Here is a 24,901-nt window from a genome sequence, read left to right on the forward strand (position 1 = left end):
GAAGACGAGTGTTTTTTCAAGGGGCGGCACCCATCAGCTGCTGTATAGGATGTTAGTGCGAAGAGTAACTGCCGCTTAAAACGTCCCTCATTTTCCCATCGTTCGCATTTGGTAGGCGTCTCCTCTACCTATGCGGGGATTTCCTGCAATCCTCGCTAATCTACTCTCGCTTCTGCCATTCACACAGGAGTATCGCATTGATTTCTTCGTTTTTGTCTTCAGCCATGCGTGAGAATCATTAATTGCGCGCATGTAGATGGAGTCATGCATGTTTGTCCTCCATTCCAACCCACAGTTACTCTTTTTCCGCTTGCGATACTGTTTTCGTTCAAATTGATTTCACCTCCAACGTTTTCGTTCCACATAGATTTCAGGAAGAAGAAAGGAGAAAAGGAAAGAGAGGTCCATCCTTGTCGCCTTGTTTTTGTTTATTTGTACGCTAACAAACCTGCATCGAATCGCTCTCCAATAATTTTTTTCTTTTTCTTTTCGTTTTGTGTTCATTGAAAATTGAGGAGTGCTTCACTACATCCACGTTTTGCAGAGGAACTAGTCGTCCTCCGGTTAAATGAATGTACCGCCATATATCATTGCGCAATTAGGTGAGTGTCTTCTTCTTATTTGCGTATAGATTTAGTGGTTTCTCTCATTCAGGTAGTCGCTAACCTAAAAATTGTGTATTCTTAAAAAGATCCTTTTTTCCGCAAAGTTCTTATTTATATTTTCTATTCTCGTATTCTGGTAAGAGTACCATGTTTTGTTTACTGAGAATTGGACTAATTACTTTCTCAAGCAAGATGTCTGTCCAAGAAACTCGTATCTTTAATTGCATAGCCTTCTACATCTTGTTAATGACAGTTAGTTTTCTTCATTTCGTTTCATCTGAAAAGCAGTTAAGCTTTTTTGCCAGTCTCCTGCGTTATTTTAATAGGCATTTATTTAGCTAAACTTAACGCTTCCTGTTCGCTGTTTATATTTGGAATAGTAGTTGCAGGGACTGCTGGATAGCTTATAAAATTCCCCACAACATCTCATGATTTTAAAAGAAAGTTGTAAGACGCATTTCATTCAATATTTTGATATGGCAGTCATGCGGAACAAAAAAAGAAGAGAAAATAATGTTTAGGTTCAGAGAATTCTTTCTTGAGTTTGCGAAATGTAACATTTCGATTCTATTAGAAATAAATTGCAGAAATGGAAAATATTTCTGCAAACATGTGTATATTCCTTCTCTCGCGATTTCAACTTTTCTCTAGGGATGTTCAAGGCTCGTCAGAAGCTCAAATTTGTATTCATGAAGCAAAGCAATATGTGAAGCATTTCTTCTATATGCTCCGAATTGGGAGTAATGCCCCAACAACTAGAAACAATCAGAGGCTGGTCACACCTCAGTGCTGAAGCGTGAGCCCTTTAGAGCATTTTTTTTTCTCGTATATACGGTAAATATAGTGCTTTTTGAGAGTAGGCCTTTGTTGGCTTCAATAATTTTTGGAATGACTTTGCTACGAACGTAAACTCCTGCTAAAGTGCAGTCTCTGTCTTTTTTCATATTACTTATTCTTTCTTGATGTCATAAGGATCCTTCAGCCTACGTTTTCATGTCTGGAAACGATGATTTTGTGGCTGTTTTGAAGCCTCTCTCAAATCCATTTTTCACGGTCATACTTGCATATTGTTTGAATCGTTAAATGATAGTTTGTTGTCTTCAGCATGTTTTTTTTCACTTCTCTGTACTGTAGCCCAGTACAGGTTCACAAATTGATTCGGTCCCCAACTTTTTTTTCTACTGGTCAGTCGCAGTTTGGGTGATCGTTCTTTGATGGCGTGTTTACGTCTTTTTGTTGTGTTCCCTCACCTTGATTTGCGTTCATTTGATATCTGTTCAAGCCGCTGCAAATTTTGTTATCCAAAGTCTGTTGTCGTTCCATGAAGATGCCACTCTACGTACTTGCCTCGTTCGGATTTGCAAGACTAAATTGAGCGGATTTGGTCAATAGCAGCACACGTCGTAAATAACATCTCTAATGCTGAAGTCGAAAACAATATTTAGCTCTACTCTTTTCCCTCTTTCACATCAAATTCACTAAAGGACCACATCGAAGGCGCTTTGAGTCTTTTTTTCTAGTTTCTTCTCCTTCCAGAGAAGGCGAATGACGTTATTCGACGGCAGTCTGCAGAATTGGACCGACTTCGCTCCAATGACTTGCAGGTGGAAAACATTGCTCTGCGAACGCAGTTGATGGAGATTGCTCGGGAATACAGGTTAGAATTCTTCTTGCTCCGATTTAGCTTTAATATTAAAGCTAGTTTAACGTGTAAGTTCTTAAACTTTTTTTTTAATTTGATGAACCACAAATATGTTGGTTTCTAACTTTTCAACGTTGTGCTAATTGTGATTGCCAATAATTTGAAAAAAAAATGCTAATAATAACATTGTTTCAGGTCGAATCGGGAACGATTTTTGGACCAAGAAGTGCTGTTGTCGGAACTCAACCATGAAGCTACGAGTCTTGCTCGCGATAAGGATATTTTACAAGAGCGGTGTATCGAACTAGAAAGAAAGTACAAGAAAGCTAAGGCGGCGAGTAAGGAGTTCGAGAAACTCATTGAACTGGTATCTTCATGCGGTTGCTATGTTTTGTAACCATGATTTACTTCTGCCTTATCTCAGGCTGAACCTTGTTCCTCGAAAGATACTAATTCTCAAACGTTACTCGAGCGATCTCGCAGAAAGCATATGTCTCCGCAGAGGACATTGGAAAATGGTTGCAGTGATTCTTTCCAGGTACTTCCTTCTTTAATTTCCTTTCTATTTTCACCTTATTTTCATTCATATCATAGACTGTTGGCATGTACTCTTCTTTCTTCCTTAGATAATTTTTATGAGTGCTAGTCCTTATTTCGTCTTCCGAAGGATGCACCACTGTTCAACATTTGAGCTTCAAGGACTTAAAGGCATCACCCCACGAATCTGAGATTGTACGGATTTCAGGTGTAGTATTCGTATACGGGGTCGTAGATTGTGGAGAGATGGGTGATTCCGTCAATTTCTTGCTAATTGGCGGAAAAAAGACGGTCCGGAAGTTGCGGCGTGTGCACACGGCTGGCGCGCTCCAATCGAACTCATTGTAGAAAATAGCGCGCCGGAACGCTCGAAGCCGTATCTTCCGGGCCGTTTTTCACTGCAATTAGGAAGAAATGGAGGGAATCACCCTTCTCTCCATAATCTACGATCCCGTAAACGAATACTCCACTTGAAATCCGTACCACCTCAGGTTCGTGGGGTGATGCCTTTAACAAACAAATTAAAACGTCACTTCTTCAATTTCCATTCATTTTCTGGTTGTTTTCACTTTACATGCCTGAGACTTCTACAACACCGTATTTATGATTATTGATGATTTGTACATAGATTGTTTGTTTCGTAGATATGTCTGGAAAATACACAAATCGAAATCGAAGATCTTCGTGCTCGACTAGCTAAGGAAATCAGTATCTCCAAATCCTTGCATGATGATCTGGATCTCAGTAGAAAGTTGGTGGGTTGAAATCCCTGGCAGTTTTCTCCTCCAGTCAATGCTTTGGTATTAGGTTTTGGAAAGAGACGAGCAAGTAAATGATTTAACCACCAAGTTGCGAGCAGCAGAGCTTAAATGTCAACAAGTATGAATATCTTGTAGCTTTTAATAAATTATCCTTCAATTAACTAATCGTTATTGGTTTTTGCTGGTCTCACGATATTTAGACCGAGGAACACTTATCTCGAACTTCTACTGATCTCGCTCTAGAACGAGCTCGTTGTGATGAACTCACCCTTTCTTTACAGGAAAGCGAAGCCTTGCTAACGCAGGTGAACTGCTGTTGTGTTCTTTTCCGTATTATTGCGTTAATAGTAGTTATTTAGACTCGATCTGATTGTCTCTCCTACGCTTTGGAGAATCAACGGTTGGTCGAAGAGGCTAGAGAAGCAAACCAACAAATTGTTTCCTATCGAGCTAAACTGTGGGTTCATTCTCATTATATATATAATAATAATAATATTAATTATTATTATATACGCTGGTTACTTTTTCATCCCAAATAGCAGTTGTCTTATGTCTTATTATTTCCGAAAAAGTAAATAAACATTGGCAAATTCCATTGGGAACATTTGAGGTAAAACTTAATGTGCTGCTTTTCCGGGGACGAAAAAATGTGACGTGTGTTGATTGGTAGCATTTTTATTGTGTAGCATTCCCATTTGAAACAATGAATTTCTAATGTATCGTATATGATTGCTATTTGTGTATGTATGTCGTATATAGTTGCTGTTATTGCATTGTGTATGTTAGTCTTCATTTCTCCCTAAAAGAACTTTAAAGAGACTAATCAAAGAGCAGGATTCATTTTCCAAGCTGCTATCATAATGGAACAATTCAAATTTTATTAGTTAGAACCAATTGAAAGCTCTTCAGAGATGCACAAGGATCTGACCTCATTGCGACGAAAAAAACATTGCGGGCTCTACAACGGGAAAAAGGTTTAACGGTGCCACACGAGAATACGGGTTTGATGGATGATAAATGATAATAAACTGTCTATTGTTGAGTTTACATCAATAAAAGCTATTCCTTTGAATCTGTTCTCAATCTTGAGTTCACGTGTAACTCTATTTTTTGAATAATTCATCATGATACCTTTTGAGGTAAATGGATATAAACATCACAGTTCCGAGATACCAAACATATAAAAGTGTGATCGAGAATGAGTGCTAATATGTGGAAAGTTGTATTATATCTTTCTCTGTAAAGGAATGTACTAAGCATTTGTTCTTCTGGTGAAGAGTCTTTGGAAAAACTTTCTCAGGAAGGCGAATGACGGAGTCGCATGAGTTCTCGAGCGCCCCTTTACTTCCAGTTCTGTTAACTTCTTAGAGATAGCGTTGAATTGTTGGACAGAACTTCTTCTGATTCGTCGTAGTTGGTTGTCTACCATGGTGGCTGTAATGGAGTGTTGTGCTAACATTTATAGTTCCGTTCTAATTAATCGAAGAAGATACCAAATATGTTTATGTCTGCTGCGAACATTCGCTCGTTCTCCGTAGCCAAATAGCAGTCGCTTTTTATGCTTAGCAACGACTCAATTTCGTTTTGTAGAGAAGAAATGGCTGCTTTTTTCGTATTTGTCTCTCGTAAGAACATGAACAGTCCTTTGTAGCGGTCACCTGAGTTTATCTTGATATGTATTAGAAATGAACAAGAAATAGTGCTATTTTACCAAAATGATAAAACACGGGCGGTGCACGGTCTTGACGGATGTTGATGTAAGTTGGATCTTCGCAGTTCGCATTCAAAAAGAAAGTTGATTCTGCAGGAGCTGAACAAAAAAAATTTGTGAACCGAACTCTAACTTAGGTATCTACTGGCATAGATACGGTAGTCGGAGCCGGTGCTGTTACGCCTTCACTTTTGCGAAGGAGTCTTCATCACTTGAGCTGCTCCCCGTGAACTAGACCCCCTTCACCTGAGGAGGGTCCGGCTCCTTCTTATCGCACCCATGCCTACTGGGTCATTCTGTGTTCACATAGGAAAGTTGTGCGAAAAGATGTGGTTTGGTTTCCGTAAGAAAACTGTGAATGATCTCTGACTTTTCGATTTAGACCTTGATAATTCATCTTCGAGGCAGCTTCTTTCCTGATCAAATGGCGCTTCTTTGTTTCAAGCTATAGTTTCTGGAGTGTTCTCGGAAATGGTTTATTTTGGAGAAGTAGTGCAGCACGTGAGGTCAAACGGGGGAATATTGGCACCTGTGTGCAATACCTGTTACTCGTGGCTTTCTTGTTGCTGCAAATAATTTCCCTTTAAGCATACACTGCATAAAGCGCTGGTTCAAAGAAAACGCTTACACTTCAGCGATGAAGTCGTATTTTTGATTTCACACTTTTGGTTTTATGAACTATTAAAAGGTTAATTCTATAATAATTCGAGGAAACTGCGCGCAGCTTTTGGTGAATTTTGGTGGGTATTTGCTCGTTATGCTATGCGCAAAACGTGGGAAAATCTGTGTCAGGCTATTTTCGACACTTTGACATTAGATCCCATCCGCTGCTATAGGAAAACGATTTTTCTGAGACCGTACTCTCAACTCTTATTCTTAAATCCGCTTACGGCATCACTCAAAAAGATACAATATTATGAGGAGTCAAGAGATTCATGATGGCGTTTTTTTCTTTTTCGGAAAGATCTACCGCGACTGCTTGCCCTCACAGTTACCAGTTTTGCTGAAACCTTTTCTGTCTGTCCTTGACTTCTTCTCGGTTATGATATTATTCAGAGACCTAAGAGAAAACCTTGCAACTCATTGGCTTCTTTTTTGGTAAATTTCTCGAAAAAAAAAAGTTTCCGATGTGGCTTTATTCGAGATAGTCACAGTAGAATATTCTCGACAATAATTTGTTCCTTGGAACCGTGTCCAATCTAAGCACTGGCGAAGAGTTTCTGACAAAATTTCGTCAATCGAAGGAACACTGAGATTTTTCTTTCCGATGTCGTCATTCTTCATATTCATTTCCTACCACAGCTTAGAGTAATTCCCAAACTGTCGTCACTCTTGGTGGCCACCGGATTCACGTCATTTCGGTTTCCCACTCTTATCAATCTCTTTAATTGAGCGCTCAGTGCTGGCGGATGTTGACGCAAAGTCATTAATCCTCAATGAGAACCTCAACGTTAAGAGGAGAGCAACCTATTCGTTTGTTGTGAAATGAGAAATTCTAGCGATGCCTACGAAATTCTTGTCGTTATTATTATTCGGCTCCTTGTAACTTTTAATTTTTCCAGTGATAAAGCGAAATGGAGGTCCGGTGAGATTTACTCCAGCTGAGAGGAATTGTTCTTTTCTGAGATTTGAATAGTGACTGGAAACGATTTTTAACATTTGAGATAAACTCGTTAGCTAAGTATACGCTGTGTAGAGCATGCAAACCCCAAAAACCATGAGTTACTCAGTTCTACTCCATTACTTTGCTACATATTAGCTACTTTTCTTACTATTACTCTTTCTTTTTCTTACTCTCAGATGAGCACAAAATTCTAATTCCATGAAGCTCATACCTCTTTCATAAAGACTATCCACCAGTCTTTCACTGTAGTACTCTTCGTATTCACTCGGTAGATCGTCCACATATGACCATACATCGTGTATTGCAGAATATTCCATTACTTTTGAAGGGGATGAGGATTGCATCTGAAAATAGTGATCAGATCCGAAAAGGTTAGGCTGAAAGAAATTTGATACGAAGAAACGATAATTGAACAACAGATTAGTGTGGGTGAAGAAAGATAATGGGTCCACGTAGCTGCGACGTGGCTCATGTCGCCTCCAGATAATCATGGACACTACCGATCGGGAAGAGGTCACCTCGCATAGGGCTTACCGTGGCTTGAGGATCTTTCTCCGACACAGACCGTTATTCGCAAGCCATTGCTACGATTCGGATGTAACGCATTCGCGAGAAAAACAACAGCTGTCTTCCTGTTCTGAATTCAGTAACATTTTATTCATCAGTGTTCTCTACTCAGTAATAATCAATAGTTGGAAATTCCCCCAAAAATACAAGAAACCCCGACTTTGTGCAACAAAACTATGGAAATTATCATTAACTTGCTATTCACGATCTTTTGGAATAATACAGAACAATATTCGTGCAAAAATTCCATTCTAAACGGCTAATTTGTGGAATTTCTCTCCACAAGAGGTAAAACTCAACTTTCGACTTTCCGAACAGTCAAAAATTTACTTTTACCTTGTTGCACGGAATGAAATTCTACAAATTTGCCGCATTCACAAATTACTGAAGTTCATCAATAATCACGGAGCTTTTTTAAGCACGCTAGAATAACTCTCGAGTTTCTTAAGAGTTTGATGAAACTCTTCATCTATACAATATGAATACCAAGCCAGAAACAATTAGGGTTCTTCTACAACTTTTTTTTAAAGTGATTCCAACGTCTTCAACACTGCTCTTGTATTGAAGGAGAATTGCACGACAATGCTTAGTGACTAAAATAGTTCCAATTCCAGCTGCTGATTTCGCATGTTTTCTCAGTTTGCAGCTACAAAATTCATATACGTGATTTATTTTAAAATCATCGAATACATTTTTCTCTGTAATGCTTTAAAATATGATGTTATTTTACATCACACTTTTTGTCTTCTCAGATATGATGAGGTCGGGTTTTATGGATATTATGTAAGTTGTCCCCATCTCCAACTAACGTTTACAGCTAATGTTAGCATTTTCATCCAATTGAATGAATATGAAAGAAAATAATAAGAAAGAGATATAGAACTTACGGGGCAAGTGTAGTGTAGCGGTCAGAGGTTCCGCTGCTTGCACGATCGATCAGAGGCTCGAATCCGACCTAGTGCTCACAAAGCCTTTCATCCCTCCGGGTCGATAATTTGGTATCAGATTTGTCTGAGAGGATAAAAACACTGGCTTGACACATCGGCTAGCCACCGCAAGTCATTGTATAGGCCAGATACACGTTCGTAAACCTCAAACGATTCTGAATTGAAGTGGACGTGGGGGCACATCTCAAGCGGGTTGATTAACGCCAGAAACCTTATCCTTTATCCTTTATAGAACTTGACGTATAATTGCAAAATAAACATTTTCTGATAGAGGGCCTTCTGTGCCTTTGACCTACTAGAAATGTAGTACATTGAAAAACATCGGCAACCCCTCACCTTCTATACCAAATTTCAGGATTTAAAATATGAGATTATTTTATGAGAACAGCCTTAGTTAAACTTTTCGTCTCCGCCTCTCACCAACAAAGGATCTTCAACAAGATTTTCCATCTATCTCACCGCGGTTTTTATGTGAACTTGGGAGTAACATAGATTGTGTGAGAAATCGGTACATTTTCTGTTTTGATGTGTGCTTTGTTTCAGAACTGATGTACAGCCTTTTTCTCCTTTCCAATGTCAACGTGATCGCAAGAAGTGAAGTTCATTTTGGAAAAAAAGCAAGACATATCACTTTTTAAAGGTATTATCACAGATCGAACCGTACTAAAAGAGGTGAAGAAATAGAGAAGCAACAACCAACAACCAAAGTACATATATACAAAGTGTTAAATGAGGAATGCTCAACACATTAGGCGTATGAGACCCTGGTTTGATCCTATCAGATATGCGTTGTTTAGAGGCAAATAACAAATGGATGATGGACTCCCGGACTGACTGTCGGACCTCACTTTCGCTTCAAGAACAGTCTCTGCTCCGGAGTACACTCTGAAATATCTGAGGAATAAAATGGGGGATAAGAGGTTTGGAGAGTTTTAGGCAGTGTTCGAGGAAATTTTCTCTCTTCTGTTCTGTTCTTCGTTGCGAGTACCTCAGCGGAAGTGAGAAATACGGCTTACAAGCCCGGGAATTGAAGAGCTCTCGAGGACCCAAGGCATCAGTTCACCCAACGAGACAACCAATTGCACTCAATGGGATTGATGAAGTGAAACCCCGTAAGGTGTAAATCTATATCTGGTAAAGCAGCTCTTTACACCGCAGGGCTCTACTAGATACTTTCATCGCTGAGCGGTCCCTTTTATGAGATTTTATCTCTTCAATCTTATAAGTGTAAAGAGTTGTCTCGTTAGGCAAATTGATATCTCGGAAGCTCTAGATGCCTTCTGATTCTTCCATTGTTCGCATTTCCGCTGTGATACTTACAAACTCCCTCTCGAACCATATATAGTGGTGAAAAGAACATAACATCGAAAATGTTCCTGAAAGCTGCATCTAATCTATCGTAACTTGACTACAGTAGCCCACCGGATGACACTGTTCCCTTGAAGTGTGACCAACTTGTCGTCACTGACAAATGCACTCGCAACTGTATCGGGAAGCTTGCGAACTGCACATATTCGTGGGTTTGCAGTAAAAATTGTTCCGGGCTCGTCAGCATCACAAACGAGAAAATCCGTCTCAGTCAACCATTTCACCTTTAACCATTTCCTCGCGAAAATTCTGAGTATAAAATTGTTTGAACTAACCGCTGTAGCATGCGTGTTATTTCCATGAGATAAAGAGGATAGTCGACCGGTACGAGCGTCTAGTACCACTATTGTCCCGTTTGATAAGGCCACTACCATTTTGTGACCTTAAGAATATGTATTTGTTTTGGGTTAAAAAAAAGAAAAATAAGAGACGAACATACCAGAATCTCTCACGGAAAACGCTCTTGTTAATCCAGACACGTTTGACACTTTCAGCTCGCTGGTCCAACAGCCGATACGTGTGTCGAGCAAGCTGTGAAGACAATGCGTTATTATCCGTTTTGTTAAAAAAAAAGACTAAGAGTCTAACCGAACTGTGGAGTGAAGACTCGAAATGGCTGCCATTGAATGTCGATCTACATGTGCCAGCCCACAAATAGTCGCCTCGTTATCCCAATCTAATTGAGCGATGATCGCACCTCGAAACGGATCCCACACCTAAAATAAGTGCAAAAAGGATCTGACTGCTGCTCTCCTAACATCTGTAGTTGGCCTCGAATACTTTCAGTCGGATGCATGCACTATATTCGATTGAGGCACTGCAGAGGAGAGACGAAGTGAAACGAAAATCTAAGCAGAAGACCCTGCGTTGTGGAGAGCGCATTGTGCTCAACCGGTTGAAAATATTTGGCGTTGGTTATATCTCTTTACAGCGTTCGAAAGAACAGATGTCGTATTTCACTTAGGTACCCATTAAATGACAATGAAAATCCATTTTCAGTCTCCTCGTAGTGCTGTTTTTGTATCGATTTTGAAGGTAATACTAGGAATTTATGCGTATAATGTAACTTCTACCGCTTACAGAGTTTTTGTCAACAAGATGGGCGCCGTGCGTAAGGCTCTGCAGCAAACCACACCATTACGTTACACCGAGCGGTTCAGCGGGGCTAATGCGAAACGTCCGCGTCGAGTATGCCATTATGATATCGCGCCCTTGTGGAGCACCAGTCAACTGGCACACAGATTCGACTTTATGCTTCTCGGAGCTCCAGTGCTTCGCGTCACCCAAGGTAAATACGTTCGTAATCTATGTTCATTCAAATATCTTCTAACTATCTTTTATTGCACTATGAATGGTTTGAAGATCAATCAAATCACCCACATGAAGGACGCCATCGGTGGAAGCAATGAGGTTATTTGCAAGAAGCGCCACATCCTGAATCGAACGCTGATGTCGGCCGTATGTTTGTTGCGCTTCTACGGTGTCCAACTCGGGTTTTATCGACCACAGTCTATATATGAGGCGAGAATTTTGGATGTGTGGAGATAATTAGTTATACAAGCCCTTACTTGACAGTTTTGTCTGATGATGCAGAAATAAATGAGTTCTCGTTTGAAAGGGCAGCTATACGACGGACTGATGAGGAATGACCGTTGAACGAGCAAAGGGAAAGGTGGTCGAAACGAAATGCAGATCTGAAGGAACATTAGGAATAAGTGTTCTGCAGATACATTGAATGTGATAGTTCATCAATTCATTGAGTTGCTTAAGAAGGGATGGTGAAAAGATCTCTGAATGTACCATGGGTTTACAAGTCATTACTGCTTCCAGAATAGATTTCCCACTTATACTTGTTTGCCGGGACGCTTTCTCAGTAATGGAAAGATCATCCAGAACAAAATTTATGAGTACAACTTACGCAACCCAAAACATGCCAACGGTATCAGTTCGTTTAATAGGCTGAAAGAGTTAGGAGCTACATATTTCTGGGCAATATAGTATCGCACAACTACGTAAGTCCCAGAGAATCCTATTACGTGTGGAGATATAGCTTTGAGGGTGAAAAAATAACTTTAATTGTAACTCACTTTCCCTCCGAGGTGCACACAGCGGCTGATATTCGTGCACACCACAAGGCACTCAGGGATGTCGACTCACATAGTCTGAGATTTAAAAAAAGAACTGAAGACCTCAGGTGAAAAGCCATGAAGGTAAAGTTGTTGCCATTTCTGTGAAGAATATCCGGTAATTGAAAATATGACACTTACCCCACTCCACCTATACTGGATAAATTCGACTGTGATGGTGGTGAAGAAAGTGACAATAGCCTGTTGCCAGATGGGAAACTGTTCAGCTGATAAACCGTTGTCATACGAAGAGGGGACGACGGTGAACTAGCTACTGCAAGCAATTGTTCGAAAAAAAAAGACATAGAAATCAGAAAGCACATCAAATTGGCATTAATTACCTTGAGAGCTAACAAAGGGAACCAGGAAAGCAGGATCGGAACAGAATGAGGATAAAAGCGGTACTCCCCATGAGCTTGCGAATCTATCAATCACCGAAGAAACGAACCAAAGTGGAATGGAAGCAACTGCCTAAAGGCAAAACGTAACTAATGCTTCGACTTCGGTAGATTCTCTTTTCTGATAGAGGTATGGAGACAGGACAAGGTATACTAGAGAGCAATTGCGTAAGCGACGCGATGGAGAAAGCGCTTGGAGAAAACGAGGTGGGCCCATCGTGAATAGCAGCGAAGAATGGTGCATCCGCTGTCTCCACCTCGTCGCTTGGAGCGCAACCACTTACGCATTTGAGCAGTGCTTCATGTCGTTTTGGCCCAACCATAGGAAAAGAAAGCGAACAGAGGTTTTCGCAGGAAGAATTCCTTTCATACTCATCTTAGTCGTAATTCTATCTCTTCTTCACTTCCTTATGTTTTGGTCACTTCACATTAATCAATAATTAGGTCTATAACAATTTTCGCTTCATACAACAAACCATCCTTTGTTCACAAAATTTCTCTGTTTTTTTTGGCAAATTCACTAGTGTAAATCCACACACATACAATACAAGGACCAAACGTTTGGGTTGGAGTCAAAATGTGAAATCAAAAAAATTGAAGTGTCAGAGAATTCACACCTCTGCAGTGTCTGTGCACTTTGCCGATATCTTCAGCTGTTCATCTGCCTCGTATAATTTTCCAAAAGTCTCAAACATCAATTCGAACGGTTTTCTTGCATACATCCTCGTATTTTCGAGACCTATTCGCATTGAAATGTTGTACAGTATAGATACAGCCTGAAAAATACCTTTTTACGAAACTACTGAGTTAAAAGGAAGAGAAGCATCTCAGAAAGCCCTACCCCGGCTGTCACAATAATTCTAGAACGGTTATCGTAAAATGAAGCGTTAGCGCTAAAGGTTAACTGCAATACTCGAACGATGATCTTCTCGACGATGTAGTCCTGAAGTGCCAAGAAGTGTTTTTCTTTGGCCTGAATTTTATCAAAAGAACCAAGCAGGTCCAGAATGGAATACTCTATGCACCTCAAGGTAATTCATAAGTTGGTGATCGGTCATAGACTTAGCACTGAGCCGTACTATCCGGAAAGCGGCCAGCAAGCCAGCTTCGATAGGTGGTGTGAGTCTTTTGGTAGCTTGTTCGACGAGATCCACACAGAATGGAAGATATTGAACCTGGAGATTCATATGCAGAAACTTTGAAATGTTCTTTTCCCAACGTCTCAATTTATTTCAAACATATATTCTTGAGAAAATCAACAGATATGGGCTCACCGTCACGAATGTTACGCTATAACTAGCAGCTATTTCTGTAAGACATGCTTCCACTCTCGCGCCACATTCGTCCCCAACTAATGGAAGCGTAAACACTGACTAAATACCAGAGTTTGTGAAAAAATTTATCACTTATTATGAATTTTACGTGTAAATCGTGACCCATTTATTATTAATGCATGAAGTTTTGTAACTGAAAAGGCACTGCAAACCTCTGGCTCTTGGTTTCTTCCCAGTAATGCCATTCCCATATAACATGAACCAAGAACTCGTAGCAGATTCGCCGTAATGAAACGAGCACTTATCACGGGTCCATATCTTTTTGAAAGCCTGAAAATGAGTCCATTGCAAGGATGGAAGTAAAGGTGAGGAATTTCGTTGATCCTCGTAGTAAGAACATGTGAAATAGAGAGCAAATTCCAAGTTATCTCATAAAGCCGATAAGTTAAAAATCACTAACAAACAGAAGAGACGGCAAGGTGACAGATACGTGGCCACTGAAAGCATTGTCAAGCGACAGGTAAGTTCTAGGATAGACAATAAGAACAGTAGTGAAATGCTTTTTTTTGTTCATGTGTCTGTTTGTTTCATTACAGATAAAACTGATACTACTTAAGACGTAAATCTTTCGCGTACAAATACCTGAGCAAGATGCAGGCAAACTATAAAGAGAAGGCTTCCTAATACCATAAAAAAATTAAAAATGAAGAGAACTATCAAGAGAGCTACGATTAGAGTAATTATTTTTGCAGATGTACACATTGAAACTTACAAAAGTGGTGTAATGAATCCTGAGTAGCACCTACAAGAGTTTAAAACAACTAATCTGTTAAAAAATATCGTATTAAAATACAACAACATAGAACGGGTTCAGATTAGAAATAAATATTTCCAGAGGGAGAGCCGGGTATATTATTCACAGAAACTGACAAGTTTATATCAAAATACGCATAATGATTCTCTCCAAAGAGATTTTGGAAAAGGAATTTTTTTTGGAGCGTTTATGAGAAAGAAAACAGACATCAAAGAAGACTAGTTGAAATGATCCAAACTCTTACCAAACAACGCTTTCTTTTGCAACGACGCTCCTATCAATCTGAAGTGACGCAACCGCTTCAATGACAGTAGGAAGAAACTCCCTAAGAAATCTGGCTGCACCGTAAGCGATTGATGCTGGGAGCAGAAAACGACGGTCTAGCAGCTGAAAGGATCTTATCGTTGACTTTGTTTGTGTTTTTTTTTTCAGAGAAGGCACGGGAATCCTTCTCAAAGATAGCATATCACTATGCTGACCTTCACGGATGATTCGCAGCCGAGTAGTTCAACCAGCGGTTTCAGAATTTGTTCAAATGATTGGTCATCGAATGTTCGACAAACAACTACGAACAGGCGATGGACCTAAAACTTTTGATTGAAGGAGCAGTTTGCTTTATAATGCTGTATTGTGATTGCCAGAGAAAAACCTATTAGGAATCTATTAAACGCTACTGACAATGCGTGAGAAAAAAATGCACAAACCGTCTGCACAGCCGACTCTTTGTCCGCAATCATCCGCTCAAATAGTCGAACCAGAGAATTTTCCATTACTGACGTTTCCATAGCATTCTTAAGAGCATCAATTTCACGCAACATTACAGATTGAAGACGTTCCTCTGCAATCAACGATTTCGTAGCGCAACTTGCTCATCATCGCAGTATTTTTCTCAGATTGTACAGTAATCTATACAAGCTGAAAGTATCGTCGACGGTGAATGCCGGAAAGTATCGTCGACAGTGAATGTCCTCATCTAATTATGGGCAATTCTTCTCCGATTCGGGCGGGGAAAAGGGGGCAGAGAGTATCAACCGTGAATAGAGCATGCGTTGCAGCAGACGCGTCCCAGTCACCAGGTTGAACAAATGCGGTACCTGGTATTCTCCAGCATTGGGATAAAGGTCTAACCTCTGGTCCTGTAGTAAGTAAGGGTAAAGGGATACAGCGCATGGCACTGATCAATCCTTATGCGCATTCGCCGCCGCCATTTTCAATTCAAAACCGTTTAAGGTTTATGAAAGTGCGTCTAGCCTTACAATCACTTTCAGGAGCGTGCCAATGTGTCGAGTCAGTGTTTTTATTCTCCTAGACACACCTGATACCAATTTATCGACCCCGGTGGGATGAAAGCCCCGAATGCCCTCCTGCGGTTTCGAAGCAGCGGCGGTGCATTGCGCTATACCTGCTACTAGCGGGTGGTTACAATGTAGTTATGACCTTGCAGCATGGTCTTATTACTTTTCGTTTAGTATTTCAAAAAGTTAATTAGCAAGGTGGACGTCAATTTTCGTCTAAAAGAAGACCGGCTCGGTAACAGGTCACGGATTGAAACTACGTGGACATGTTTGCTCACGCCGTCAGCTTTGATGGCTCTCAAGTCCCGGATGAATAATTATTAACAACAAAAAATAACGAATGAATAAAATGACAACAATCGAACAGTAAAGAATTAAGTATAGATAAAGGATATATCAGACAAACTTACCATTTCCTTGAACAACTACGGATTTACGCAGGAGGTGGAATGAATAGTAATTAGCGATTCCGTCATGAAAATTGACTACCTATAAAAGTATAGTCGTAAGAAATATCAATGATAGAGAGATGAATTCGAATAGAAATTCGAAAATACAATATGGAATTCTTTAAGCCCACCTCCATAGGAATATCAAGAGTTTGGAGAAGATAAAAAGGAATATGTGAGTGATCGGTGAATTCGCTACAACCGTCGACAATTTCGTTTACAAAATCTAGCCATGATCTAGATAGAGGATGTATCAGAAAACTGCGCATTCTAGTCTTATTGAACGCATTGAACTGATGTAAGGAAGGAGAAGAATGTTCGAAACAAAATGAACATCACATACTCAGGAAGATCGTAGGAATGCTCAACAAAACGTCGGTTGTTTCTATCGAAGTCGCGCAGAGGAGTGAAGCGCAGGAAGTGTTTTCGAAATCGAAACAGAGAGTGCACAAATGAGAGAAACATCTGGTCAGCCGGCGTTTTAAACTTAGTTTCCTTAAATAGTTTCATTGTATTTGAAAAGAGATAAAGTATATGCTTTGCATTGAAAAACTTGACTACCTTGATTTTTGAGCGATAAGTTTCGAGCAGGGTTACCGGTTCATTCTGTGACTTGACCGGTGAATCGAGGCAAAAATCTGAAATAAGTATTTAGTAAGGTAATAGATATTATTAGATATATTAGGTTGAGTCGAAAGTTCTCGGACAAATTGACACTATTTTTATTTACCTAGCAATTTTCAAACGATAACTGTAAATCATTTGAAGTATGCCCCATTGGCATCGATGGTCTTCTGCCAACGTCTAGGCAGATAGGCGCGGCATGGTGGCAGGAAAGAAACTAGCTTGGTGTAACTGTTAACTTACGCTTTGAAGAGAATTTTATACTCTATCAAATGGTAGCTAACACATCCATTTTTGTCAGCTCTTTGCTGAGTGATGATCTCTAGAAGTCATCACTACCACATTGCCCGAGATCTTTCGACTCAACCTAATAGTAGGATCAAAACGACCTGAAGCTCGGTGCAGTTGCCTATGGGGATGCGCTCGAAGCGGTGTGTTCGGGCGTGACGGTTAGGATCGAGGGGGACCCTTGCTAGCACCACTCATCGCTGCAGTGCAATGATCCCACACACGATCCAAACCGCTGGCTTCACCGCGCCGCTACGAACGCAGCCGCTTACGCAACTACCATGCCGCAACACCGAACTCTTCGTCGTTTTAACCCAACTATAGTTGCTGCTGTCGCAGAAGATGCCTAATCGTGCTGACGCAACGCGCGTGCTGCAACGCACATTCCTTTTCTGCCAAACATGCACTTCCGATTCAAGGGTGCACCACGCTCACCCGGTTCATACCACTACTGGAAATACTCCTACCTTGTTTCAACTCAAATCCGCTTTTATCGCAATCCACAAGTGGATTTCCACTTGAACCACGAAATCTTTTTGGATGCGGTCGATGAAACAGCTGGACCTGTAAGAAAACACGTCTCCATACCATAAATGTAGCTGAATAAACGTTAAACTAAAATCCTTTACCACGCCGATAGTTCGAAAACGATGTGTCTTCGGTTCCGAGAAACACATATGTACATTCAAACAGTCCACAGCCATGTCACCGGATAACTATAAAATAAAAGTTTGGTTTTGGTGTATTTTCATATGTTCACCTTTTATTCACACGATCTGATCTTATTTGATCTAAGGGGCATGACACAGGTTTGCGGAATAAAATTTAGCCAACAAGATTCAGCGATGGTCGAGAAGATTTGCGCAGGTAGCTCAATTGTCTTGTCAATAGCTTTGCCAAATGGTAGCCACCCGACACCAGCGTTGAAAATATTTTATTAGCCAACGTATCCTCCAAGATGGCACCGGTACGGCCAAGTTCGTGAAGCCGAATTAGCGATAAGAAGAAAGAGACAACAGTATTCAACGAAGTGAGGGAACTGAGGTTGCCTGACTTCCTAATGTTTAACTTCCTCAGACAGGTGTTGCCTATGTGATCATTGAAAGGGAGGTTACGTGAAATGCTAAACGGATAAAGGGCAAAGTGCCCGATGTTGATGATCAATTACTTTGAGATACGCTAGCGCTTTCGAATCCAATCCAGAATTATAGTGGTTTATTTATGAACGGATGCTTCAATAGTAGTAAGAGAAAAAGAAACTAGTACTAGTAAAACTAATAGAAAAATAAACTAAAGCGATTATGTGGAAATTTTCAGCCAGCGCAATTACATGAATAGGAAGAAATATAGGAATGATATAAGTAGGAACACTTTTCCTAAAGTGGAAGAATGTAATAGATCGAAATCATTGGTAGCTACGAGGAGGATAAGGCGAAAAGCGCTAAGCTTCGTGTAGGAAAATTGGTTATGCGTCGCGCTCACCCGATTGGCAAGCATCAAATCGAAATTTGATGACTCAATCTAAAGTCGGCACGGAATGTGTTCAACCGAATGAGCGCGACGCGTCTGGTGGAACGTACGTTCTCGCCCTGTTTGACTCACACTCTCTCCTGACCCCTGTTCTAACTGAGCGCGTATCGCAGTTAGCCGCTTGGACATGTTCGACCCCACTACGTTTTTTAATGATAAAACCTTAAGACGATTAGAATTAAGAAATCGCAAATCACTAACCATGTGCCCAAAGTTGAGGTCGATCCATTCGTGAAGATGCCGTGAGACCTCGTCGCTTTCCAACATCTCTCTGTGCCATTTGATGAATTCTTCGGGCGATGACACAAATGACGGCAACTCCAAATCCGGCATATCCGAGTGTTTAGATACTGCAAGGTAAATGTAGTTTTGATTCGGCGAATTTTTTACCACATACACCTACAGTACTTTACCTAGTATGGAAGGATCGTCGTAGAATTCCGGTATACATTCATCTGGAGTCCATTCGTACATCCTCGTCATAGTTGCGGGATATTCTCTTGGAACCCACTACAGTATTAATGCGGTTAATCTTAAAATTACACTACAGTGTATTTCTCAGGATGTCACGAACATTGCTGCGGACGTGCTTGCAAAGGTTCGATTTTGATTCCACACGAGCTTTGTAAACCATGTATCCAATGTCGGAAAGGATTTCTGGGATGTGATGGGACAGATGACGAAAATTCTGGCTGAAATCAGACAGAAACTAAAGTGTTGATAATAAAAAAAAACTAAACAAAAAACGGCTCACCCTAACTGATCGTCCCCTTTTGCGAGCCGGTATTTCGTTTTTGTTAAATCGCGCCAGCCGCCATTCTTCTCTTTGAAATCGCATACCCACGGAAAAATCGGGTGGTTGTGAACTGTAAGAAAATAGGAATGGTATAGAACAGATAATGTACGAAACCAAAAGTCATTTCTTTTCCTTTTATCTGAGATCTAGGAAGGAAAGCAGCCAAGCTTTTGATCTTCATGAACTTCATATGTACTCAGCACCGATTTTGAAAATCCTTTAGGTGTACTAGTGTCAAAAAGGCATGAAGCGCGTACGCGGCTTCTCTCGAGGCACTCCGGTGGAGAGTAGCGGCTAAGAGCAGGGTGAAACCCTTGCTGGCAGCACTCACCGCTGCAGTTTGCGACGGTCACACCTCGGTTCCAACTGCTGCCTCCACCGCGCCGTTTCGACCGTGTACGCAAATGCACCGCAACTACACTCGTGATTCAAGTCGTTTTGACCCGACTATAGAAACAATATTCGATTAAAACGTTATCAATATCTCAGAACTACCTTCTCCTCTCACTCGTCCTGCTGCCTTGTTCAATATCGTGATGTAATCATAATTCGACATTGCACCGTTCACCCATTCAGACGTGGCAGTACTGTAAGAATAGCTATAAAGGATAAAGGATAAAGTTTCTGGTGTTAATCAATCCGCTTGGGATGCGCCCCCACGTTCACTTCAATTCAGAATCGTTTGAGGTTTACGAACGTGTATCTGGCCTATACAATGACTTGCGGTGGCTAGCCGATGTGTCAAGTCAATGTCTTTATCCTCCCAGACAAATCTGGTACCAATTTATCGACCCGGGAGGGATGAAAGGCTTGGTGAGCACTAAGGCGGATTCGAACCTCCGATCGATCGTGCAGGAAGCGGAACCTCTAGCCGCTACACCACACCCGTCCCAAGAATAGCTATAGTTGGTTCAAAATGTCATGAAGCATAGGCTTGCGTTAAGCGGCTGCGCTCGAAGCGACGCGGTGGAGATACCGGTTGGGATACGGTGAGGATTACCGCCACCCATCTTTGCAGTTCGCCACGACCCCACCTCGATTTCAACCGCTATCTCCACCGCACCGCTTCGAGCGCGGCTGATTACGCCACTGTCCGTGCTTCATGTCCTGTCACTGTGTGTTTTGGCCTGACTATAGCAGTTTTGGACAAACAGACACAAAAACTTGTGTTAAGTTTGAAACATCGTAAGATACAACAAGCATAGGATAGATGATTAGGAAACATAAGATTGGAATGAATAATCCGTAAACTCTATCTAGGAAAACTGCCGAGAACTTCGAATCTTCCATAGCTCAGTGTATTGCGTTAACGGCCGTACTCGAAGCGGTGCGATGGAGCAAACGACTGGGATCGAGGTGCGATCCTCGCTAGATCCACACAATGGCGGCAGTCCGGGTGATTCTACCGATGGTTCCACTTAGATCCCAACCACCCCTTCACCGCGCCACTTGGAGCGCAGCGGTTTACGCAACTGCACTAAGCTTTTCATTTTGACCGGACTTAATCCAGTACAAGTCGGAGGGTACTTCAGTTTTACCCAGCTCTTTGTGCATCACAAGAATCCGTTTTCATGTTGAAACGTTCTTGAAATATGAACCAGATGAGAGAGATTGAGTTGTGCACATGTAAGATTTGAAGTTTTCTTCTATGAAGCTCATTATTCATAGAAGATGGCGAACACGCTTAGCTGAGCCACCCCTCTGCGGGGAAGCCAGACATTGGAACTTTGGCGGCGAAACGAAACTGCGAAGATCGAATATTTGATGTTTGTCAATCTTCTTGGGAAGCGATTGGTCAAACTCAGCATCACTTTGGTCTGTAAATGTATATGCAGAATCTGGAGTGATTAATGGGGCCAGCTGATATGTGTTTCGGTCAAAACTACCTACAGCTCGGTGCAGCTGCGTATGCGGCGGCGTCCGAAGCGGCACGGTAGAGTTGGCGATTGCTATCGAGGTGGGACCATCGCTAGATTCACTCGGACAGGTGTGTCTTTTTTATGCTCTCAAACAAGTCTGGCACCAATATAGGCATGAAAAACCTAAATTGGTGCCAGACTTGGACAGTAGAAACCATCGATCGCGAAGACGCGGTGGTCGCCTTTCACGGCTACCGTGCATGGGTGCTATGGCAAGGGGTACTTGACACGAACTAATTTCTTGCGAGAATTGGAAATTATCGGATACTTTCAAGGATAATCACTTTATTACTGAAGGCAAACTTGCTGCTTGAATTTCTAGATGAACACGAAAAGTGCTATGTGAAAATATTTTTCTGTATTCAAAGGTGGGTGACTACTTCAAAAAATGTGATGTTACCTCTGATAGGCGAAATCCTCATAAGGGTAATCATCGGAGCCGCTACCGAACGGATCGCACAACAACCAAAAAACATTGTCGCAGAGAAATAGAGGATCACGAACATAGAAATTCAGCCGATCCAATTGAAAGTATAGGTCAGCTAATGCAGCTGCGGCGAAATTGTGGACCTACAAAATTACAAAAAAAAAAGGATATTATATATTTCACCGGAAGAGTGCAAATACTGACCTGCGAATATTGCTCGATGTTACTGTAGGAGTAGCGAAGCACTAAGTTCAGATCCACCCAATCAGGACCTAAGTCATCGTAGATAACGGTGACTGTCTTTTCCCCTCGAACGATGGCTATGATAGGGACAATGTGGGGGATCACTCGAAACGGTCGAAATTCGATCTCAGCGATTTTCTAAAAACCTATTACAACACTACAGGAATCCAGTTTATGAACACCTCAGTATAAAAATGAAACAGATAGAAAACACACCTTTCAAAACTTGTCGTTATTCGATGATTACTAAGAATTTATTGAAATTAATTTTACTGTCTATTACGGAAGTTACTTGATTCAAGTTATCTAATTTTTCTAGAACAACCAAAAAAAGCCAGGAACAACTTCGAAACTCACTCCTTCTGCTATTCTACAATAACACACACCAAATCTGTCAGCCACGTTGTTCCAGTAGTCGGAACCAGAAGCGCCATCGTCATCACTTAAAATACTACGGGGTGAATGAATATCAATACTGACCATGAGTATCAGAAGTGAGTACTGTAAAGTACAACACAACTACTACAAAAAAACTTTGTACGATACGTACTGTACTTTAACTTGCGTTCATGCTTGTGAAGTTTTCATAAGCAGTAGAAAGATTTTCAGGCAAGTCAAAGTTGTGAGTTATCCAAACTAGGGAAATTTCTAACGGATTACTTCTTTAAGAGCCATCAAAAATTTAAATAAAGATTTTATCCAGCTGTGATAATGCAGTTATTTTTCTTTTAACTTTGCTGTGTGTAGCTGTTTCCAAAATATCGTAGACTTCCAAAAGAAACTTTTAATCTGAGAACTACATTCCCTAAGAGAGTTCCAAAGTTCTAACTTTAAATGATTTATTTTCCACCAAATTTTCAGTTCTAAGTAGTCCACTAAAATTCAAAATCAATGTATAGTACTCCTCTCACTATTCACTGGATTTCTTTTGACCTCATTTGATTAAGTTGAATATTTGCCGGCTTAAACTAGTGAGATGCACTTCACAGGCAAAAACACAAAATGGAGAGAACGCCTCTGAATATTTTAGCTTTTGCTGGTTCTAGGTGGAGCGGAACTAAAGCATAAAGTTTTGAATTGAAACATGTGCTGTGGTTGTCTAATGGTGGTTTGCACCTAAGGACCAGACGCTGATCAGTTAACAAAGAAATATTAGTTTGGTGGGTGACAACTCTCCGTTTCCAGGAATATAATACACCTCCCCGAGCGTCATCCGAAAAATGAAGATGGAGTAACCGAGTTAAAGCATTAAACCTGTGTTCATAGTACAGGTTTTATAGCTTCCTTGAACAATGCGCTGATGGGTTCTTTTCTTGGATGAAAAAAAGTTATTGGGCAAGGTGATGATTGGTGTTTCCCAGCAGACATAAGATGTTTGCCTACCAAAGAGAGTCAACGAATATTTCATCTTGCAAGTTGACATTACGGAATACCACCGTGGATGAAAGCAGGTGTTTCTTGGCAAAATCGGTAGTTCCTTCGTTGATGAAGGACTGGACAGCAGGTACTAGCACATCTTTGAAGGTGGTTTCATTCCATGTAGGTGATTTCATAAATACCTGAAATCTTTCTGCGTCAATGATTATTGACGTACAAGAAGCAAAAACGAAGAGCGAGAACATAGAAATATCAAGAAAATGCTCTGAGTGAGTAGGACGTGTTCAAACATCATTTTGGAACTAGAGTACTACGTTGTAGTACTTCAACAGTACTCAAGGTAAAAATCTAGTCGAGAGACAAAGGCGTAGACCACCAAAAGGGCAACCGAGCAAAGAAAAACAACAAGGGAATGTGTGACATGAAAAGGACAGTGAAATTTGAGAAGGCAATTTTCGCAGCTGCTGTCTTGTTCGGCCTGCACTTCGGAGTTTCAAAGATCTTTGGCTTCCAATGAACTGAATGCACTTGAAACCACAATTTGTCACATCGTGAATAGATTTGAAAGCAACATTCAGGAAAGTTTGGATTCTCTAAAATTCTGGACTCTCTAAAATAAAAAGTTTATGATTCTGTGCGCTTAGTTTCCCGGAGTGAAATCATCACTGCGACACCCAACATAGTCAGCTACTTTTAAAACGGCAACAGCCAACGTTGAAGAAGGATTCTTCTTCCCATATTTTCTTGTAATGTCCTGTCCGACAAGCGTAGTGTATTTTGCCGCAAAGAATTCGTAGTAACATGAGAGGGATGCAAATGTGGACAGAGCTAAAGATTGAAGTGTCGACGTCTCTCAAACATCGGGAAAAATTGCAAGTTTCGATGTCTTCCTCTGTTATAGAGGATAAGACGACAAGATGCTGAATCTTTTAGTGATGTCAGGTTGGCCGTTTTAGATGAAAACCTGTACAAATGCGAAAATTCATAAATTAGCTTTCAGCTACAACCGTCTTATCCACTTTTTGTTACAGTTACAGTGGACATAAACAGTACTCCATAAATAATAGTTTTTTTAATTTTCTTCTGTTTCACGGTGTTTTGCAAAGTGAAAATAAGTGAGTGAGTAAGTGATTAATGAATAATATATTATTATGCAATAGTAACCAGAAGCCATATTAGTGCAAAGTAAGTCAATGGTGTTACCCATGTTTGTGGCCGTCATTTCTCGTAACTTAATAATTCTTTGAAGTTCAGCTCCCTCAGATAAATCGATGTGTCTAGGACCAGTTACAGGGCGGAACAGCTCCCCATCAATTGCCTTTCTTGCATTTTTCAGTAACTACCGATGGACGAAGTGCAACTCAGTGAATGTTTAAAATTTCCATCAAAAACTGAATTCTCAAAAAAATTATGGAAGTGAAAAGTCTGTATTGATCTAGGGCCATCCAACGTCTTTTTTTTTAAATCCTGCAAATAGAAGCCCATAAAACAGTGCAGAAAAAGAAGAGATTTGTTCCTGTTGATTATCTGGAGGGATCGAAGGAAGGATAGCAGAAAATGAATTGCGCCTCGATTACGA

The 24,901-nt window shown here is 40.7% G+C and overlaps 2 protein-coding genes across 4 annotated transcripts; one reads left to right on the forward strand and one right to left on the reverse strand.

Moving 5' to 3' along the window:
* Positions 1 to 568: 568 nt before the first annotated feature.
* RB195_011095 (uncharacterized protein) lies at positions 569 to 4,566 on the forward strand (the record flags this gene model as incomplete). The annotated part of the gene is made up of 9 exons (XM_064192373.1): positions 569 to 602; positions 2,142 to 2,262; positions 2,443 to 2,614; positions 2,672 to 2,785; positions 3,429 to 3,539; positions 3,592 to 3,663; positions 3,746 to 3,850; positions 3,905 to 4,002; positions 4,455 to 4,566. The coding sequence occupies 9 exons, from the start codon at positions 569 to 571 to the stop codon at positions 4,564 to 4,566; spliced, it is 939 nt and encodes a 312-aa protein (XP_064049956.1).
* A 231-nt stretch (positions 4,567 to 4,797) lies between these two features.
* Positions 4,798 to 23,498, reverse strand: RB195_011096 (uncharacterized protein; the record flags this gene model as incomplete). 3 transcript variants are annotated; one of them, XM_064192376.1, is made up of 38 exons in its annotated part: positions 4,798 to 4,979; positions 5,039 to 5,203; positions 5,257 to 5,355; positions 7,092 to 7,224; positions 7,415 to 7,432; positions 9,243 to 9,279; positions 9,817 to 9,986; positions 10,038 to 10,144; positions 10,202 to 10,293; positions 10,351 to 10,478; positions 11,143 to 11,272; positions 11,331 to 11,456; positions 11,850 to 11,924; positions 12,030 to 12,162; positions 12,230 to 12,359; positions 12,904 to 13,062; positions 13,128 to 13,229; positions 13,312 to 13,461; positions 13,561 to 13,659; positions 13,773 to 13,890; positions 14,619 to 14,761; positions 14,854 to 14,958; positions 15,079 to 15,212; positions 16,080 to 16,158; positions 16,250 to 16,355; positions 16,462 to 16,613; positions 16,680 to 16,756; positions 17,498 to 17,594; positions 17,660 to 17,746; positions 18,762 to 18,910; positions 18,974 to 19,070; positions 19,135 to 19,252; positions 19,315 to 19,426; positions 19,852 to 19,943; positions 21,676 to 21,845; positions 21,907 to 22,083; positions 22,303 to 22,387; positions 23,329 to 23,498. In XM_064192376.1, 38 exons carry the CDS (start codon positions 23,496 to 23,498, stop codon positions 4,798 to 4,800), a joined length of 4,503 nt encoding a protein of 1,500 aa, XP_064049957.1. The 3 variants fall into 3 exon arrangements, with proteins under 3 accessions (XP_064049957.1, XP_064049958.1, XP_064049959.1); XM_064192375.1 differs by lacking the exons at positions 4,798 to 4,979; positions 5,039 to 5,203; positions 5,257 to 5,355; positions 7,092 to 7,224; positions 7,415 to 7,432 and having other exon boundaries at positions 9,135 to 9,279; XM_064192374.1 differs by lacking the exons at positions 7,415 to 7,432; positions 9,243 to 9,279; positions 9,817 to 9,986; ... (29 more) ...; positions 22,303 to 22,387; positions 23,329 to 23,498.
* Positions 23,499 to 24,901: the final 1,403 nt, after the last annotated feature.

Source organism: Necator americanus, chromosome III, assembly GCF_031761385.1.
Source record: "Necator americanus strain Aroian chromosome III, whole genome shotgun sequence".
Lineage (NCBI taxonomy): Eukaryota > Metazoa > Nematoda > Chromadorea > Rhabditida > Ancylostomatidae > Necator > Necator americanus.